Below are 14329 nucleotides of genomic sequence, written 5' to 3'. Positions count from 1 at the left end.
CTTCTGAATTTCAGGGGGTTTATGCAGGATGTGTGACCACTTCCAAGTTCTTCACTGTTAATAGGAATCTACAGATAATGCTACCAAGTCTGCTCTGAAAAAATTGAAGCCTCTGTAGTCAGATTGCTTAGTTTAGGCAAAATTTATGTTAGATGACTTGAATATTCGACTTTTACTGTATGCGTGATTAACACCCACGTTTTTAGAAATCCCTAGATACTAGCTGGCAAACTGTTGTCTGTGGAAATTGCTTCATTAGTGGCCGAATGTGCTTTGGCTCTTGAGGAGGAGAGTTTTCTTATGCAGTAGGAACATTACGAATGATTTTTACAGTCTTTAGAAAAATAAGCTTTTCTCACCCCTGTCCTTCCTGTTTTCTAACAGGCCTGCTAGAGACACAGCTGAGCAGACATGATCAGATGCTGAGTGTTCATGATATTCGGCTGGCTGACATGGACCTCCGATTCCAAGTTTTAGAAACTGCCAGTTACAACGGAGTATTAATTTGGAAAATTCGAGATTATAAACGTCGGAAGCAAGAGGCAGTTATGGGGAAGACTCTGTCCTTGTACAGCCAACCCTTTTATACTGGATACTTTGGCTACAAGATGTGTGCCAGGGTTTACCTTAATGGAGATGGCATGGGAAAAGGGACGCACTTGTCGCTGTTTTTTGTCATAATGCGTGGAGAATACGATGCATTGCTTCCTTGGCCATTTAAACAGAAAGTGACTCTCATGCTAATGGATCAGGGACCGTCTCGACGCCACTTAGGAGATGCTTTCAAGCCAGATCCCAACAGCAGCAGTTTCAAGAAGCCAACTGGAGAAATGAACATTGCATCCGGCTGCCCAGTCTTTGTGGCTCAAACTGTTCTAGAGAATGGAACGTATATTAAAGATGATACTATTTTTATTAAAGTCATAGTGGATACATCGGATCTACCAGACCCCTGACATACAATAGGGGAGGCGGATTAAACAGAAGACAACTCCGTTTGGGGTTTTTATATCAGTTTGTCTTCAGTCAGAGGTCCTAAAGCTCACAGAACCACCTTGTGGAACAGATGGAAGAGTTTGAAGGCATAACTGCATAGGGTCCAACTGCGAAAGTAGCAACACATTAAGAAATCATACCATGGTATATTTTTTAATAGAACTAGCAACACTTAAGCTCTGAAGAATCACTTATCCCTCCTGAGGATAATGATTATGGTCAGAGAGGATTTTTTTTTTTTAACTTATTAATGCTCTAGTCAATTGGAGGTGAAAAGACATATACAGTATGTGCTGAATAAATTACTGACTTTTCTTTCTTTAAGCTAGAATACAAAAACAAAAAAACTTCACACGTGGGCTAGCTGGAAATTGTCAGCATGTTAAAAGAAGAAATGATGAAGTAATGTTGCAATTATGATATTATTTGAAAAACTGAGGTGCAATCTTGTCTGAAATATAGTATATTGTCTTTTTAAGGCCTCATCTGGTCTCTGTTTTAATAATTACTTTGTCAGAAGATCTTGGAAAAGTTTCCATGTCTTCTCAAAAGTATCTGAATCAAAATCATATTTTTATTTAAAGTTCTATTGTTACAGAAAACATTTTATTTTAAAACTGTTGATAGACTGATATTTCTTGGAAGAAAAATAGAAGATATCAAACACTGGTTATCACTTGTGATAGAAAAAAAAACTATTCAATTCTGTTATTTCTCTTTAGAAATGTAAACCTACAATATATGTCGTAGTTAATGACACTATTTCAAAATTAAGGAAAAATCACTCATGGATGCTGTGCATCATTATCAGATTTATAATTGTTTTCACCCTAAAATAGGGCATTTGTTGAACTTTGGAGTTCTAAACGGAATCCTGTACATTTTTTAAAGTTCTGCCCCATGCTTTCCAATCAAGCTATATATGTTGCACATTATGCTGTCAGCAGTATATAGTATTTTCAGTATTGGGGAGGAGGATTAGTGCTGAAAAAAAGCCTATATGTTCGTTCTGTACTAGCAGCCATTGCTTCTTAAGGACAAGTCAGCTATGTCTTAATACAGTGATGGTGGCTTGCATGCATACATGTGCCTTAGATGTGCTGTGCTGCTTATAAACCATAGCTTTTTTATTCAGATTAATTCTGATATCTGAAATGGTAGTTTAATTGGACTTCAGGCATAATGTTTAGCCTTGTCTTCAGAGCCCTTAGGTACCTTGTGATGTACAAAATAGAAGCCAAAGCCCTTTTCTTTGGCTTCTGGAGCTTCTATGACTTGGCCATGGTGGAATCCAACTTATTCAGGTGCCAAAACGTTATGCTCAGTGCTCCTATGGAGCTTGGACTAGACAGTCTCCATGGCCACTGTGAAGGCAGGCGACATTTTTTCCTCTAATGCCTGTGGTTGTAGGGTGGCATCACTTGAAACGGACTGATCTGAGAACTCTGTGGGGCTGTGAATGTATACGCTCGTGACAGCTTTTCATAGCAGACTAGCATCCTAACAGGGAATGCATGGGCTTCTTTCTTGTAACAGCCTGAACTGCAGTGGAAAGCATTTGCTAGCCCTGAAACATGCTGATTGCAACCTGCTGTGTTCATCTGCTTCTGTTTAATAGCCTGTGACAAGCAAGTCTAGAGACATAGTCTGACTGTGGTGCACTTTAAAATCCAAGAACCTCTTAGGCAGAACAGACTTGCACCCCTATGTTTTTAGCCTTTGTGGGCTTGAAAGAAAACGTTGCATCTCAGCCTTTAATGTCAGGTTGCATCAGTTTTCTGCTTTTTGAGGCATAGTCACAATTTTTGTCTAAGGTGCAGTTGAATTCATGCCTTTGTATTTCAGCTCGTCTTTGCCGTTGTCTTTTTTGGCTGTGCCTTCACACACAGTGCCTGCAAGAAGTATTTATGAATATACAATGCATGCTAAGTGGTCTTCATGGGTTTTCCAGGCACCTGCTAGAATACTGCCTGCTGCTGACTGTCACAACTGTCAGCAGCAACTTGTCTTCCTTTTCTCGCCTTCCATTGTCCAGGTGCTGTACTCTCTTTATGGTACATAGCTGTCAACGGGTGCAAGCTCAAATATGGAGGCATGTGCTAGCATTTAATTTCTAGCACAGAAGGAGGATGTTCTGCACAAGAGATAAGTATCTACAGATATACCGGCATCTATATCTCTAGATATAGTTATATGGCACTTGCAGTTTTATGCAGGCTGCATAAGCAAACCCATCACTTTATGCTTTTGGGCGAAGGTTCGCTCAACTTGTGTTATTTTAATAATTGTGAATGTAGGCAGCTGAGCTTTTGTGTTTGTGCATCACAGAATTTTACTGAAAACAGGATTCCCAAGTGGAAATGTCCAAAGGACTCTCCTCCCATTGCTATTGCATGTCTTGAAAACTTATATGAAACCGTTTGGCCATCTCAAAACAGTTTATATCCTGTTTCAATCTGGGACTTGGAGGAGATTTCTAGTATAAGCAGGGCCCAGCATATTCTGCAGATTTGTGACTACAGTTTCCAACTCCTGTGACAGAATTGCGCTTCTAAATCCAGGCTCTTTAAAAAAGGAGGAAAAAAGTGTTTCCAGCCTTTGTGATTGAAAAAGGACTTTGAAACATGAGAAAGTGTAAACTAATAGGGAAGTCTTCCTGAGTCTGCACACAGCCTAAACTAGTAGCTTTAAGAGATCTGAATATCTCCTCTTAGTGGGATATTGACTCAGAAACTTCATAGAGAAGTTTAAATATGAACACTGCTAACTATATTAATGCCGATCACTGTAGCAGAAACATCAGTCACTGTTGTATTTCACAGATCTCTATGCTGCTTTCCACATCTCCCAAGTGCCGAAAGCACCAGCTGCCAGAATCTTCAGCTTCACTTGGGCAGCTTTTATAATGCAGTAATGTGCTATCAATATAAAAATATTTTTGCATATATGCTTTTTATCACAGTTAATAAAATGGAGGCCTACTGCACTTATTTTTTAAAACTACATGAAGCTGCCAGAGAATTTCCAGTTTGCCAACCCTGCCTACTGTGAAATCCAGGATCTTGCTACACAAATGTAGACACCGCCTGCTGTGGAATACCCAAAGCCTTGACTGTAACACCCCTTTCTCCGCAGAACTCGCGGGCCATCTCTGTAGAGTTCTTACTGTGTACATAGAAAATCGGTTTCCTCTGCTTTCCAGCAAGGAGTATGTAGCATTTTGTGAACACAAGGCCACTGTATATTCTCTAAATTGAAAGGAAAAGATACCTGGTGCTTTACTCAACACTTAAAATTATTTGACTTTTTTTTCTCATCATTGAAATGCCCTTTATCCTTTTTTCTATATGTTCCTGACCAGATATCCAAAGTTTTCTAGGGTCTGTCTGTTTAAAGTGATTCATGAGGCAGCAGTCTGCCCCCACATACGCTCTTGAATCCCAGCTAACTCCTGTGGTGTGCCATTGTTGCAAGGGGGTCCCAGAGTATTTGCTTTACTTTGAACAGAGTTTCTTCAATGGAACTTTTTTTTCCTCAGCTTAGTAATTCTTAGCAGCACACAACTGAAGTCTCTTGCTGGTATTCTTTCTTAACGATGACGCTTCAAGTTACGTACAAACCTCTTCTGTTTCCAGTTTTCTCTAGGGAGATTCCAGTGTATGACTATGTGGATGTTGCCCTTTTTGTACACTCTTCAGCACAGGATGAGTGCATCTGTTACCTAGAAAGTAAGACTTGAATTCTAAACAGGATGAAACTATATGGGTGTTTAAAGACCAACCTGTGATGCTGATGCATGACCATGTCTGCATTTCTTCTCTGATCTAATTAAAGGGGTCTTGTTTCAGTTACTGTCTACATGGTACACCTTCAACTGCTGACTTACAATATGCAATGTTGTTTTCAGCCTTGTACTGTAAATGTTCTTCACAATGAGAACGTGCAATAGGGAAAAGGGGATGATGGATGGCATAATTTTGACAGAAAAAGCGTTGTGGGTAACATGCTAGCTTTCTTATAAATATTAAATACAGTTTACTTCCTTTTCCCATGGATTTTCCTACTTGGAAAAGGAAAGTTGAAGATACGTGCCTGTTTCTGTGCCTGGTGAATTTCTCAAATGCGAAGGTAATGGAGATTGTGTTAGTTGTAATTTAAGTGTTGAACCCATGAATGGTAGGTTGTGATTGTATCGTTCATGTTTCTCAGCTTGCCATGATTGCGGCTTGTTGAGGTGGAGTTTAAAAGCTATCACCTATTTGTATCTGTATTCTATCATGTGGGATAGGCGTTTCACCAACAATGCAAGGTTTCTGTTGTTTTCTTTTGTTTTTAAAACACTGGTGCTGTTTGGTCCGAGACAGAGAAGCATGTAGAGTGACAAGAAAAGTTGCCTGCACCACAGAAGAGTGACAAATGTGACTGCAGTATTGATGCCTTGATACGATTTAACTATGCAAATATACAAATAGGTGAGGGGGAAAAATTCTTGGGTTGCATAACTAATCTCTTAGGTTTTGCTCTGTAAATGACTCATACGTGTGTAGGTACATACATATACACACAGACATGCATGCACATATATATGCAATGTCTTTATGTAGAAGTGATGAAACAAAACCCTTCAAGTTATACTTGATCAATTGGTGCAAATAGAACTTGCTGCTGCTAAGGGAGGATCTTGGCTAAGGACAAACTTTGGATTCACATATTCCAGGTTTGAAGACCTGTATATAGCAAACAGTTTGTTTAGTCTTTCTGAAGACCTTGGAATGTCATCTAGGACACATGTCCTTCCTCATACTCTGCTAATTTGGAGGTTCCGCTATTTTGAACAAGCATAGTGATGGGCAAGTTGTTGATGGCAAATTCTTTCCTTTAATTTGGGAACAAAATATAATAAAAAGCAGCTGGACCTCTTCCTGGAATTTCTGTCGTGTTCAGTCAATACCTCTATATTCTGGTTGACCTAGAAATCATAGTTACTGCAATAAAAACAATCGGTTTGGGAATTCAGCCTGTCTGAGAGTAGTTTTTAGTGCTATTTACAGTGTAGGAAGCACTTTGCATCTGCAAACATATTCCTCTTAGAGCAAGTGCTGTTTGGCTTTTCTGGAAAAAGGAAACCAGGGATGAGATGTGACTTGCCCAGAGTCATTAAAGGAATCTCCCAGAGCTGGGACCGAATGAGGGGTTCCAGTTTTCCTAGTGTTATCTTCAAATGACTAGGTTTTACTCATTTAATACATTTGTCCTTTAAAGGAACTGAAAAAGGATTTGATGTACCTTAAAAGACCCACATCGGGACAGTAAGGGCTAGTATTAAACATACAAGCTGTCGTGATTTGGGGTTGTACGTGTACGGTAGCCCAGATGTTGCTCACTACTCGGTGCTTTGCACAGCCTGCAGAGTGGAACGCCAGCACGATGTGTCAGCGTGAGTAATCACAGCACATGCGTGTCCTGGTCTGTTTGTTCAGAATCACCCAACAAAGTAAGTCTCACTTGATGCTCCTCTTAACTGAGGAGGGGGTATACAATTTTAAAGTGAAGTGGCTTCGTCTTAGTTCTACCAGCCTGTAGCGTGACCAACCATTTCTTTCTTGCGGGGCTTTCTTCCTTTTTTCTTTAAACCAAAATATGGAGGGCTTAGTTGTTCTTCCCTGCCTCTTAATCCAGGCCTTTGAGAAGCACCAGATAGGGACGGTTGTGGAAAACTTTGGACTGCTGATTCAGGGACATCCTCTTAAGATTTAGAAGAGTAGAGATCTACAACATGTAAGGGATCTGACTATTCCTATTTCTTTTCCAATTTGTGGTCAAGACTGCAGCTTCTGTCTTCCATTTCATGATCTTTAGTGTAGATACTAGGCTGTGTTTGTTTAGATTTTTTTCCCTCCAAGTTAGGATTAGTTCCTTAGGGTTCAAATAAGTTCTAAATTTCACAGAGAAGCACCTGAACCAAAATCCTGGACCCAAACATCCCAGACTTGATGTGGAATTCAAATCTGGATCCCAACTCTGTGGCTTACTAACCTACCCATTTAGGGAAGGGTTTGTTGTCTCTACGTGGTGTTTGTGTTTTTGGTCCTTTGGAACTAAGCTTTTAATTTGGTTGCCAGTTCTGCAAGGACTTTTTAACTTCTTAGCAATGCCGGTGTTCACACGCTCCATTGCTGGCAGTGCGATGCGTAGTGATAAAATTTGACTCTGTCTAAGGGTTACTGAGATAAACCAGCATTATCATTCGTAAAGGTCATTTTCTTGCATAGTGTTCTGAGCTTTGGATTTGAATATAGCTCACACCTGAAAGGACACATCTTCCAACTATGACCTGCATCACTGGCAGAGAGTTGTATAATTTGTACTTGTGGAATGGGAAGGTACAAGCTTCCATCATTGCTGATGCATCATGTGATCCACCTGTTTTGTTTTTCTTAGTGTTGTTTGGTTTATAGATTATTTTTCAGTTTTATAGAAAAAAAAAAAGGGGGAAGTTCAGGATTTTTTCTACAAGGTATAAAACTCCAATGATTTAGTGGTGACTAGAGAGCTGTGAAAAATACCCCATTAGGAGATGATGGGCTAAACGTAGGTCCATTTCTCTTAGACAAGTAGGATAACCTTTAAGATGCATGGAACAACGTAATAATCGGGAAAACGAAAGCTGACATTTGTTTCCAAGAAATTCTGTAAGAAATATCTATGGAAAAGACATTAGTGATCGAGAATAATGTACAAATTAACGTGTTTGAAACTTGTGTATCCATTTCTTTAATCTCATACTCTTCAGTGAACGGTACACTTGTGTTCAGTTTTATGATCAAAAACAAAGACCAAAGAAGGCCAACCTCATTTGATTGTGTATATTCTGCCTGTCTTAATTATCAATAGCTGTAAGGATACAGTGCAAGTGATCTGGTAACCAGTGGTTCTCGTCCTTTTCTTTTAGGGGGAAAAACAACTTTAAAATGTATAATTTATTGCTCAGCAATAACCATGTTGTTAAAATAATAATATGAAAAAGGAATTAGCAACATGTCTTAATTTCCCAATAGCATTATTATATGTTGTATTTCAGTTTATTGTATATTGTGTTTTTGTATTTATTTGTGTTTGGAGGTCTTGCTATGTCTTTTTGTGTTCAAATGCTAATAAACAAGGACAGTGTGTAAGAGTGTAGAATGCCAAACTCTGAAATGCTAAACTGTGTTATTAAAGAAAAAATAAATCTAAGTAGGAAATCATATTTTTTAAAAAAAACTGGTGTGTTGAATTTGAATGGCAGCTGTTGACTTGCAGGTGGCCAGGGTGCATCCTTTCTCCTCTCTGAACCCATGGTAGGTTGGCTGTTCGGTGCTTTACAGTTACATGGCTGATAGACCTTTATTGTGGCACATCCCTTCCTCTTCACAGGAGACTTGCCATAACTTTTATCGGTCCGATTTTCGATGTGATAACTCTGCTAGAATAAACAAGGTGATGGTATTCGTCCTAACATCAGTGTCAGGAGTCGTTATGCAAATAGAGTAGAAATAATTGAAATGGCTTTTCATGTACTTTTGGTACACCACTTTCCCAAAGAGGTGTGGGAGAGGAAAGACGAGAGTATGGCTTGAATGTCTGAGGATGTAGATTATTATTTTTTTTTCTTCTCCAGTGTCATTAATGACTTTTCGCAACTCAGAAATGCATTTCAGGTGTGTGTTTGAAATCATGGACCACAGTGCAGTCTGTAAAAGCAGCACCCTGTTTTGAAGTGAGTGAAGCAGTATTTCTGCCGCATTTCAGATCTGCCCTAGTGATGGAAACCCTGATCCCCAGAGGTGGGTGTGAGGCATGCCTGACCAGTCTGTCCTTCTGTTTATTCTTTCCTTGCACCCCTTCCTTACTGAAATTCCCATTTCCCCTCTTTCACGTCACTATAGGGGTAATACTGGGTTTAGCAGTGCAGGAATGTCCTGCGCGTGCTGAGAGGCAAGACCGTGGTGTCTTGGCAGAGTCCACCGTTGGGCTGCTGGCACCCAAATGTGAGTGTGACCTCGCCAGCTGATGCTGGTGTTTGCAGCAGGTAATCTGGAAGTGCTGGGTGGCTGACTGCCTTTTCTTGGCAAAATGGGGACACCAGAGAAAAGGCGAATACAGGAAGGTGGGCACGGTGAGAGGGAAGGATGGCTAAGAGGTGCCATCCGGGATGTGCTGAGGCAGATGTTCCCAGCTGCTGCAGAGAGCAGTCACCGGTATGTGGATGCTCTGGCATCCCCTGCCCTGCTCATCACACTTCCCACCCCTACTCCGCTTGAGGCTGTGCCGCCTAAAGCTCTTCGTATCTCCTCGCTGTGGAGTGTGAAAGGACGGTGAACTTCCTTGTCTTAACGAAACGGGTTACCTTCAAACAGAGGCCTCTTAAGGAAGAGCAACCTTTGCTATCCCCAGAGCTGCTCCTCCCAATTTTTTTTTTTTTTTTTGCTTGGTGCTGCTCAGACGTGACGCTTGTGTCATTATAGTGCTGCAGGAGAGGTGGAGAGGAAACAAATTGCTTTACACGTGAAGGCAAACCCTGATTCTCTCCACCTCTCTGCTCCGCCTCCCCAGCAATGGATCTTAATTGAAACGATACATGATGCTCTTCCCGGCAAGAATGAGTCTTCAAAGATTTCTTCTTCGCAGCAGGCCGCAGATGGCAGCCGGCAGCTTTGCAGCATGCTGTCCTCCGGTGGTACCTGGGGTGACGGGAGCAGTGCCGGCCCTGGGGAGCGGAGCAGCCGGGGGGTGTGGGCTGAGGAGCAATCCTGGTCTACAGAGGGTGCTGTGCAGACATGGATGTTGCCTGAGCCTGGACCTGCCGCTTGGGCCATCTCTTGCAAGAATTGCGGGGGGATTTTTATGGGTTTGTTAAAATTTTTTTGAAGTTGCCTCGCGTTTCAAGCCTTGGGTTTGCTTGCTGTCTGTGAAGGAGAAAGATTTTCAAAACCTCTTGACTTCTTGGTTCTGCAGATGGACCAATCTCCTGCTCTCTGGGATAGGCTGCTTCAGTGGGACCAAGTCCTGGAATTGTTTGAGGAAGGGGAAAATAGCCAGTGGTCAAAACAAGTGATGAAAGAGGTGACTTCCCCCATCCTTCCCCAAAGCCAGTTTTCCCTGAGTTAGTTGTGTGGTTCCTTCCCGCATGCCTGGGTTGAGCCCTGGTGGCTGCCACCGTCAAGTAATGTGTCTGGCTCGTCCTTGTTAGGCCAAAAGAGATGATAACCCCAGTGTCCCCCCCGTGCCCCCCTAGGCAAACGTGGCACCTGGAGAGGGTGAGCCCACCCAGCGCGCGGCTCCTTTGGGGTGATCTCTGGCAGTAGTGAACGTTGGACCCCGATGTGTGCTCTTGTGTGTCCCATAGGACCTGAATTCCCACCAGCTGGGCTGGCAAAGACTGAAGAGGCCCTGGGGGACTGACTCGCACCCTGCGGGCGGCACGTGGGGTGAAGCAGCGTTTGGCTGCAGCTCGGGGTGCAGTGGGTGGCAACGTGTGTTGTGGCAGCACCGCTGTGCTTGTTAGAGGCAGGAGTTGTTTGCAGGCAAATGGAGACTCGATGGTTGCTTTGCGCCGACACAGGCGCTCCCGCAGAGGAGATTGTTTGGATCAGCCCTGGCTGCTAGAAATGGCATCTGTCTCTGTGCACCCTGCGCCCTCAGCCAGTGGGAACGTGGCTGAGCCCTGAGCCGGTCCCCAGCCATTGCCCCTTTAGCAGGTGTCCTGGGGGTAGGTAGTGGTGTAAGTGGCATTCAGTCCTCCGATGATAAAAAGAAATCTTACCTAAGTGCAGGGCCTGGATGAAGTGGGCTGGTTAAAGTGTCTGGCTGGGAGCGGGCTCAGGACCTGAGATGCGGGCTTGGTGCAGCTCTGTAGCTGCTGCCTGCGGCCATCCTCGGCAGGAAGCCCTCTTGCTCCGGCTCCGGACCGCAAGGCAAGCGGCTTCTAGATAGCTCTGAGATCAAGTGCGATCCCCTCCGGCCACTTCTCCTGCCTTGCTGCTCCTAGGGGACGTGACTGTGCAGCTGCTGGAAGCCCGTAAGCGCTGGGCGAGTTCCTTTTGCTGAATTGGCGTGGAGCCCCGGGGGAGGCTGGGCTCCATGGGCTGATGGAGTATTCAGCTTGGGCTCCCCACCAGCCCTGCCGTGGAGCTGTGCCTCTCCTGGCAGCTCACGCAGCTCCTCTGCTACCAGGGATCAGCCGTGGCAGTATAGATTGTGCTGTTGCATCTGAGATTAACATCGTTTTAGACAAAATGAAATCTCATGCGGGATTTTACCCTGCTCCCTCTGACCGCTGCTAGGGGCTGCCTGCTTTGAGGGCAGCCATGAGATGTTACAGCTGGAGGGGCTGCCACCTGACAGGGCACTTCTCCACAGTTATTTAGGATTAGCTTCATGTCCAAACCTTCGGCAGTGCCAGCAAGCCCAGTAAACACCGTGTGCCTGGGCACAGCCTGGCTGGTCAGCGCGCCCTGGAAGCAGCCTCCTGCCCCTGCAGCAGGGTGGCTTTGGCACCACCAGGTTTGCAGGCGGCTGGTTTCAGCAAGCCTCTGCCCACTCCCGTCTGTTTGAGGCTGTGGGGCACAATACAGTTATGGCAGAATAATTTTTCCGTGTGCTTAATGACTTTCTGGGGACGGTGCTACTGCTGCTTGGTTGTTTGGAGGGCGGCAGGGAGCGTGTGTGTGTTGGGAGTGATCAGCCATCTTGGGGACTGGTGCTCACAAACGTCACCGCTTCATGCTCAGCACTTTCCAGCTGCAAAGCACTGGGGCTGGGGGCTTGCACTGGAGAAATCCCTTGTTTTGTGGGCTACAACTGTTCTAAGTGGTAAGAAGAGACACAGTTGTACAAGAGGGTAATTCAGAGAGGTGCTGGGTGTCCCTCATGGGCTTAGGAGGTGGCTTTGCTGGCTGGCTAAGGGGAACGGTGTTTCTGGCTTTGCTACCGGTTTATAACTCTGTGCTGGGAAGGTCAAGCATCCGCTGTGCACTGTTTTCCCCCTCTGCGTCAGCGATGTGCTCACCCTCCCAGGGGTATTGCGGCAGCCAGCACAGGGGGAGCAGGCTGGGGGAGCAGAAGGGCGGGCTGGTGGCAAGGAGTAGAACATGCTGATCTCTGCACTCAGGCAGCTGCTTTCGTTTCTGGGGACTGATTTCTGCTTCCTTTTGTCTTTGTTTCTCTTTTTCTGTAACACCTGATCCAAACCTCACTCCCATCCAGCCTGGTCCTGGGGCACAGCAGCATCTTGGGGCAGTAGCAGGGGCAAAAGCTGGGTTGGAAAGGAGCATGCTCTGGCCCCGGGGAGAGACCCACAGCACAGGCTGGTTAATTCTGTCACCTCAGTCCTAGCAGCAACACTGCAGTGGGCAGCTGTCCCCAGTAACAGGTTTTGCTGGGATTTCTGTAATTGCTCTGCTCTGTCCTACCCCAACACTAGAGCAGGGGGAGTGGGGACTGTCCATCCACAGCCAGGATTTCACAGGCTTTTTGATGAATACAGGATAGGTTGGGTATTTTAGGCCCTTATCTGCTTGTCAGATGAATCCTGGCACGCTTAAAAATCAAGCAAGTATCAGCTTCGGTGGGACCAGAGCTGCTGAGCAGCTGAAACGAGCAGCACTGAAAAGCAGCAGCTGCCAGGTACAAAAAGTAAAAATGAAGGTGTGAAGCACCCCCACCCCCACCAAAATACCAGGTTTCAGGGGCCATCGCATTTCTCTCTGCACAGGGTCCTGTGAGCTGTTTCTTCCCTCCTCCCCACCTCAGCCGAGGGATGCTGAGGCCACAGACAAGCATGCATGCTGCCCTCTGCACACTGCAGTCCTTTTCCCAAGCTATTATTCCTGAGTATCCATGATTTATATTCACACACACACACATTAAACACAGGACATCTCACTGCAGCCAGCATTCACCCCGAGAGTCCCCTGGGAGAGATTTGTGAGTGGTAATGAGAGCGCAGGAGCCTTTCACCTCGAGGACATCTCTTGGCATTCAGCTCCCTGTGCAGAAAGTGCTGACTGCATTTTCACTGATACCCAGGCTGAGAGCTGCTGCTCAGGAGCTTTTTCTCTTGGCAATTCATGGGCCATGCTTGTGACACCGGTAGGGACAGAGCTCCAGGCAGGGGGACCTCCATGTGCCTTTCTTTGCAGGGCACAGTGCATCGCCTGGGGCTGTGCTGGGGCACCCTGGGGCAGGAGCCCTGCTGCTCTTCTCACTCCTGTGCTTGCAGCAGAGGTGGGAAATGGCACCAAATGGGTTAAAGTTTTGGAAGACAAAGATTTTACCTAGTAGTGATGGGTCCCTGGTCCCCACTCTCTCGCGGTCTGCCCAGCTGGAAGCTGGGAAGCAGTGGGAACATGATGGGTGGGACGGGGATGACCTGTTACCCCTCCAGCACTCTTAAATCCTCGCTGGTGTCAGGTCAGAGTTTCTTGCGGTTTGTGACCCCTCCACAGGTGTCTCTTCCAAGCATTTCTCCAGTCTCCTCCTGGGCTCCTGTAAACCCATGCATTCACAAACCCTCTGCCCTTCCCCTGCCTTGTACCAGTGTCAGCTAAAGGGTCCGTGCTGGAGGGGTGCTGAGCCTCCCAGCTCTCCTCATGGCATAGGCCTCTTGTCACTATCCCCACGCTGTCCTCTTCCCAGGATGGTATTGCTTTCCTCCCATCCTTTTCTGCTCCTCCCACCTTTTGCACCCTTGTAAAGATGTGGGCCTGGACCTGCACGCAGCATCAGTCCACGCTGGGACAGAAGAGGTGGATGGTGTTGTTCCTCCCCTCCCACAGCCACGTGCACTGGTGCCACCACCAGCTGCCCCTTTCGAACCCCGGCAGCCTCAACAAAAGCAGCGTGGGGCTGCGCTGGCGCTGCCGCGGCGTGTGCCGGGTAATGAGTAAATCAGCTGGTGGCCAAAGTACAATTACAAGTCATCGCTGGGAGCTGCTCTCTTCCAAGTGAGCTAATTGGAAATACATTGAGGCCATTATTAGTAATTACAAGGTAGCTGGCATTCTGCAGGGGAGAGCGGGGTGGGACGTGCATGCAGCCTGTTTGTGCTCACCACCCTTTGGCAGGACCCGGATGGGTGAAGGGAACGTGGGTGGCAAGGTCCGGCAAGCCAAGCTGGGGGGACCACCGCCCTCACCTCCCCACTTCCTTCCCCAGCAGCTATCCCAGGGATGCCGAGGAGGGGGGAGCTTTGGGAAGGAGCTGAGAGCAAACCAGCTTCTGGAGCTAAGGGAGGGTCTGGATAGTGCTGGGGGAAACCTGCCTCCCGTACTGGTTTGCCCTCTTCTCCCTA

General features: G+C 45.7%; 1 protein-coding gene across 12 annotated transcripts in view; it reads left to right on the top strand.

Moving 5' to 3' along the window:
* TRAF3 (TNF receptor associated factor 3) overlaps positions 1–8245 on the top strand; it is a 71272-nt gene extending 63027 nt beyond the window's left edge. For all 12 annotated transcript variants that reach the window (XM_055715500.1, XM_055715511.1, XM_055715510.1 and 9 more), the window contains one exon: positions 385–8245. In XM_055715500.1, the coding sequence (XP_055571475.1) occupies positions 385–956 (572 nt within the window). In that variant the 3' untranslated portion in view covers positions 957–8245. The remainder of the gene's footprint in view (positions 1–384) is intronic.
* The last annotated feature ends 6084 nt before the right edge of the window (positions 8246–14329 follow it).

Source organism: Falco cherrug, chromosome 7 (assembly GCF_023634085.1).
Source record: "Falco cherrug isolate bFalChe1 chromosome 7, bFalChe1.pri, whole genome shotgun sequence".
NCBI classification, from domain to species: Eukaryota; Metazoa; Chordata; class Aves; order Falconiformes; family Falconidae; genus Falco; species Falco cherrug.
Note: the sequence above shows the minus strand (reverse complement) of the source record. Positions and strands in the feature narration are given on the sequence as shown.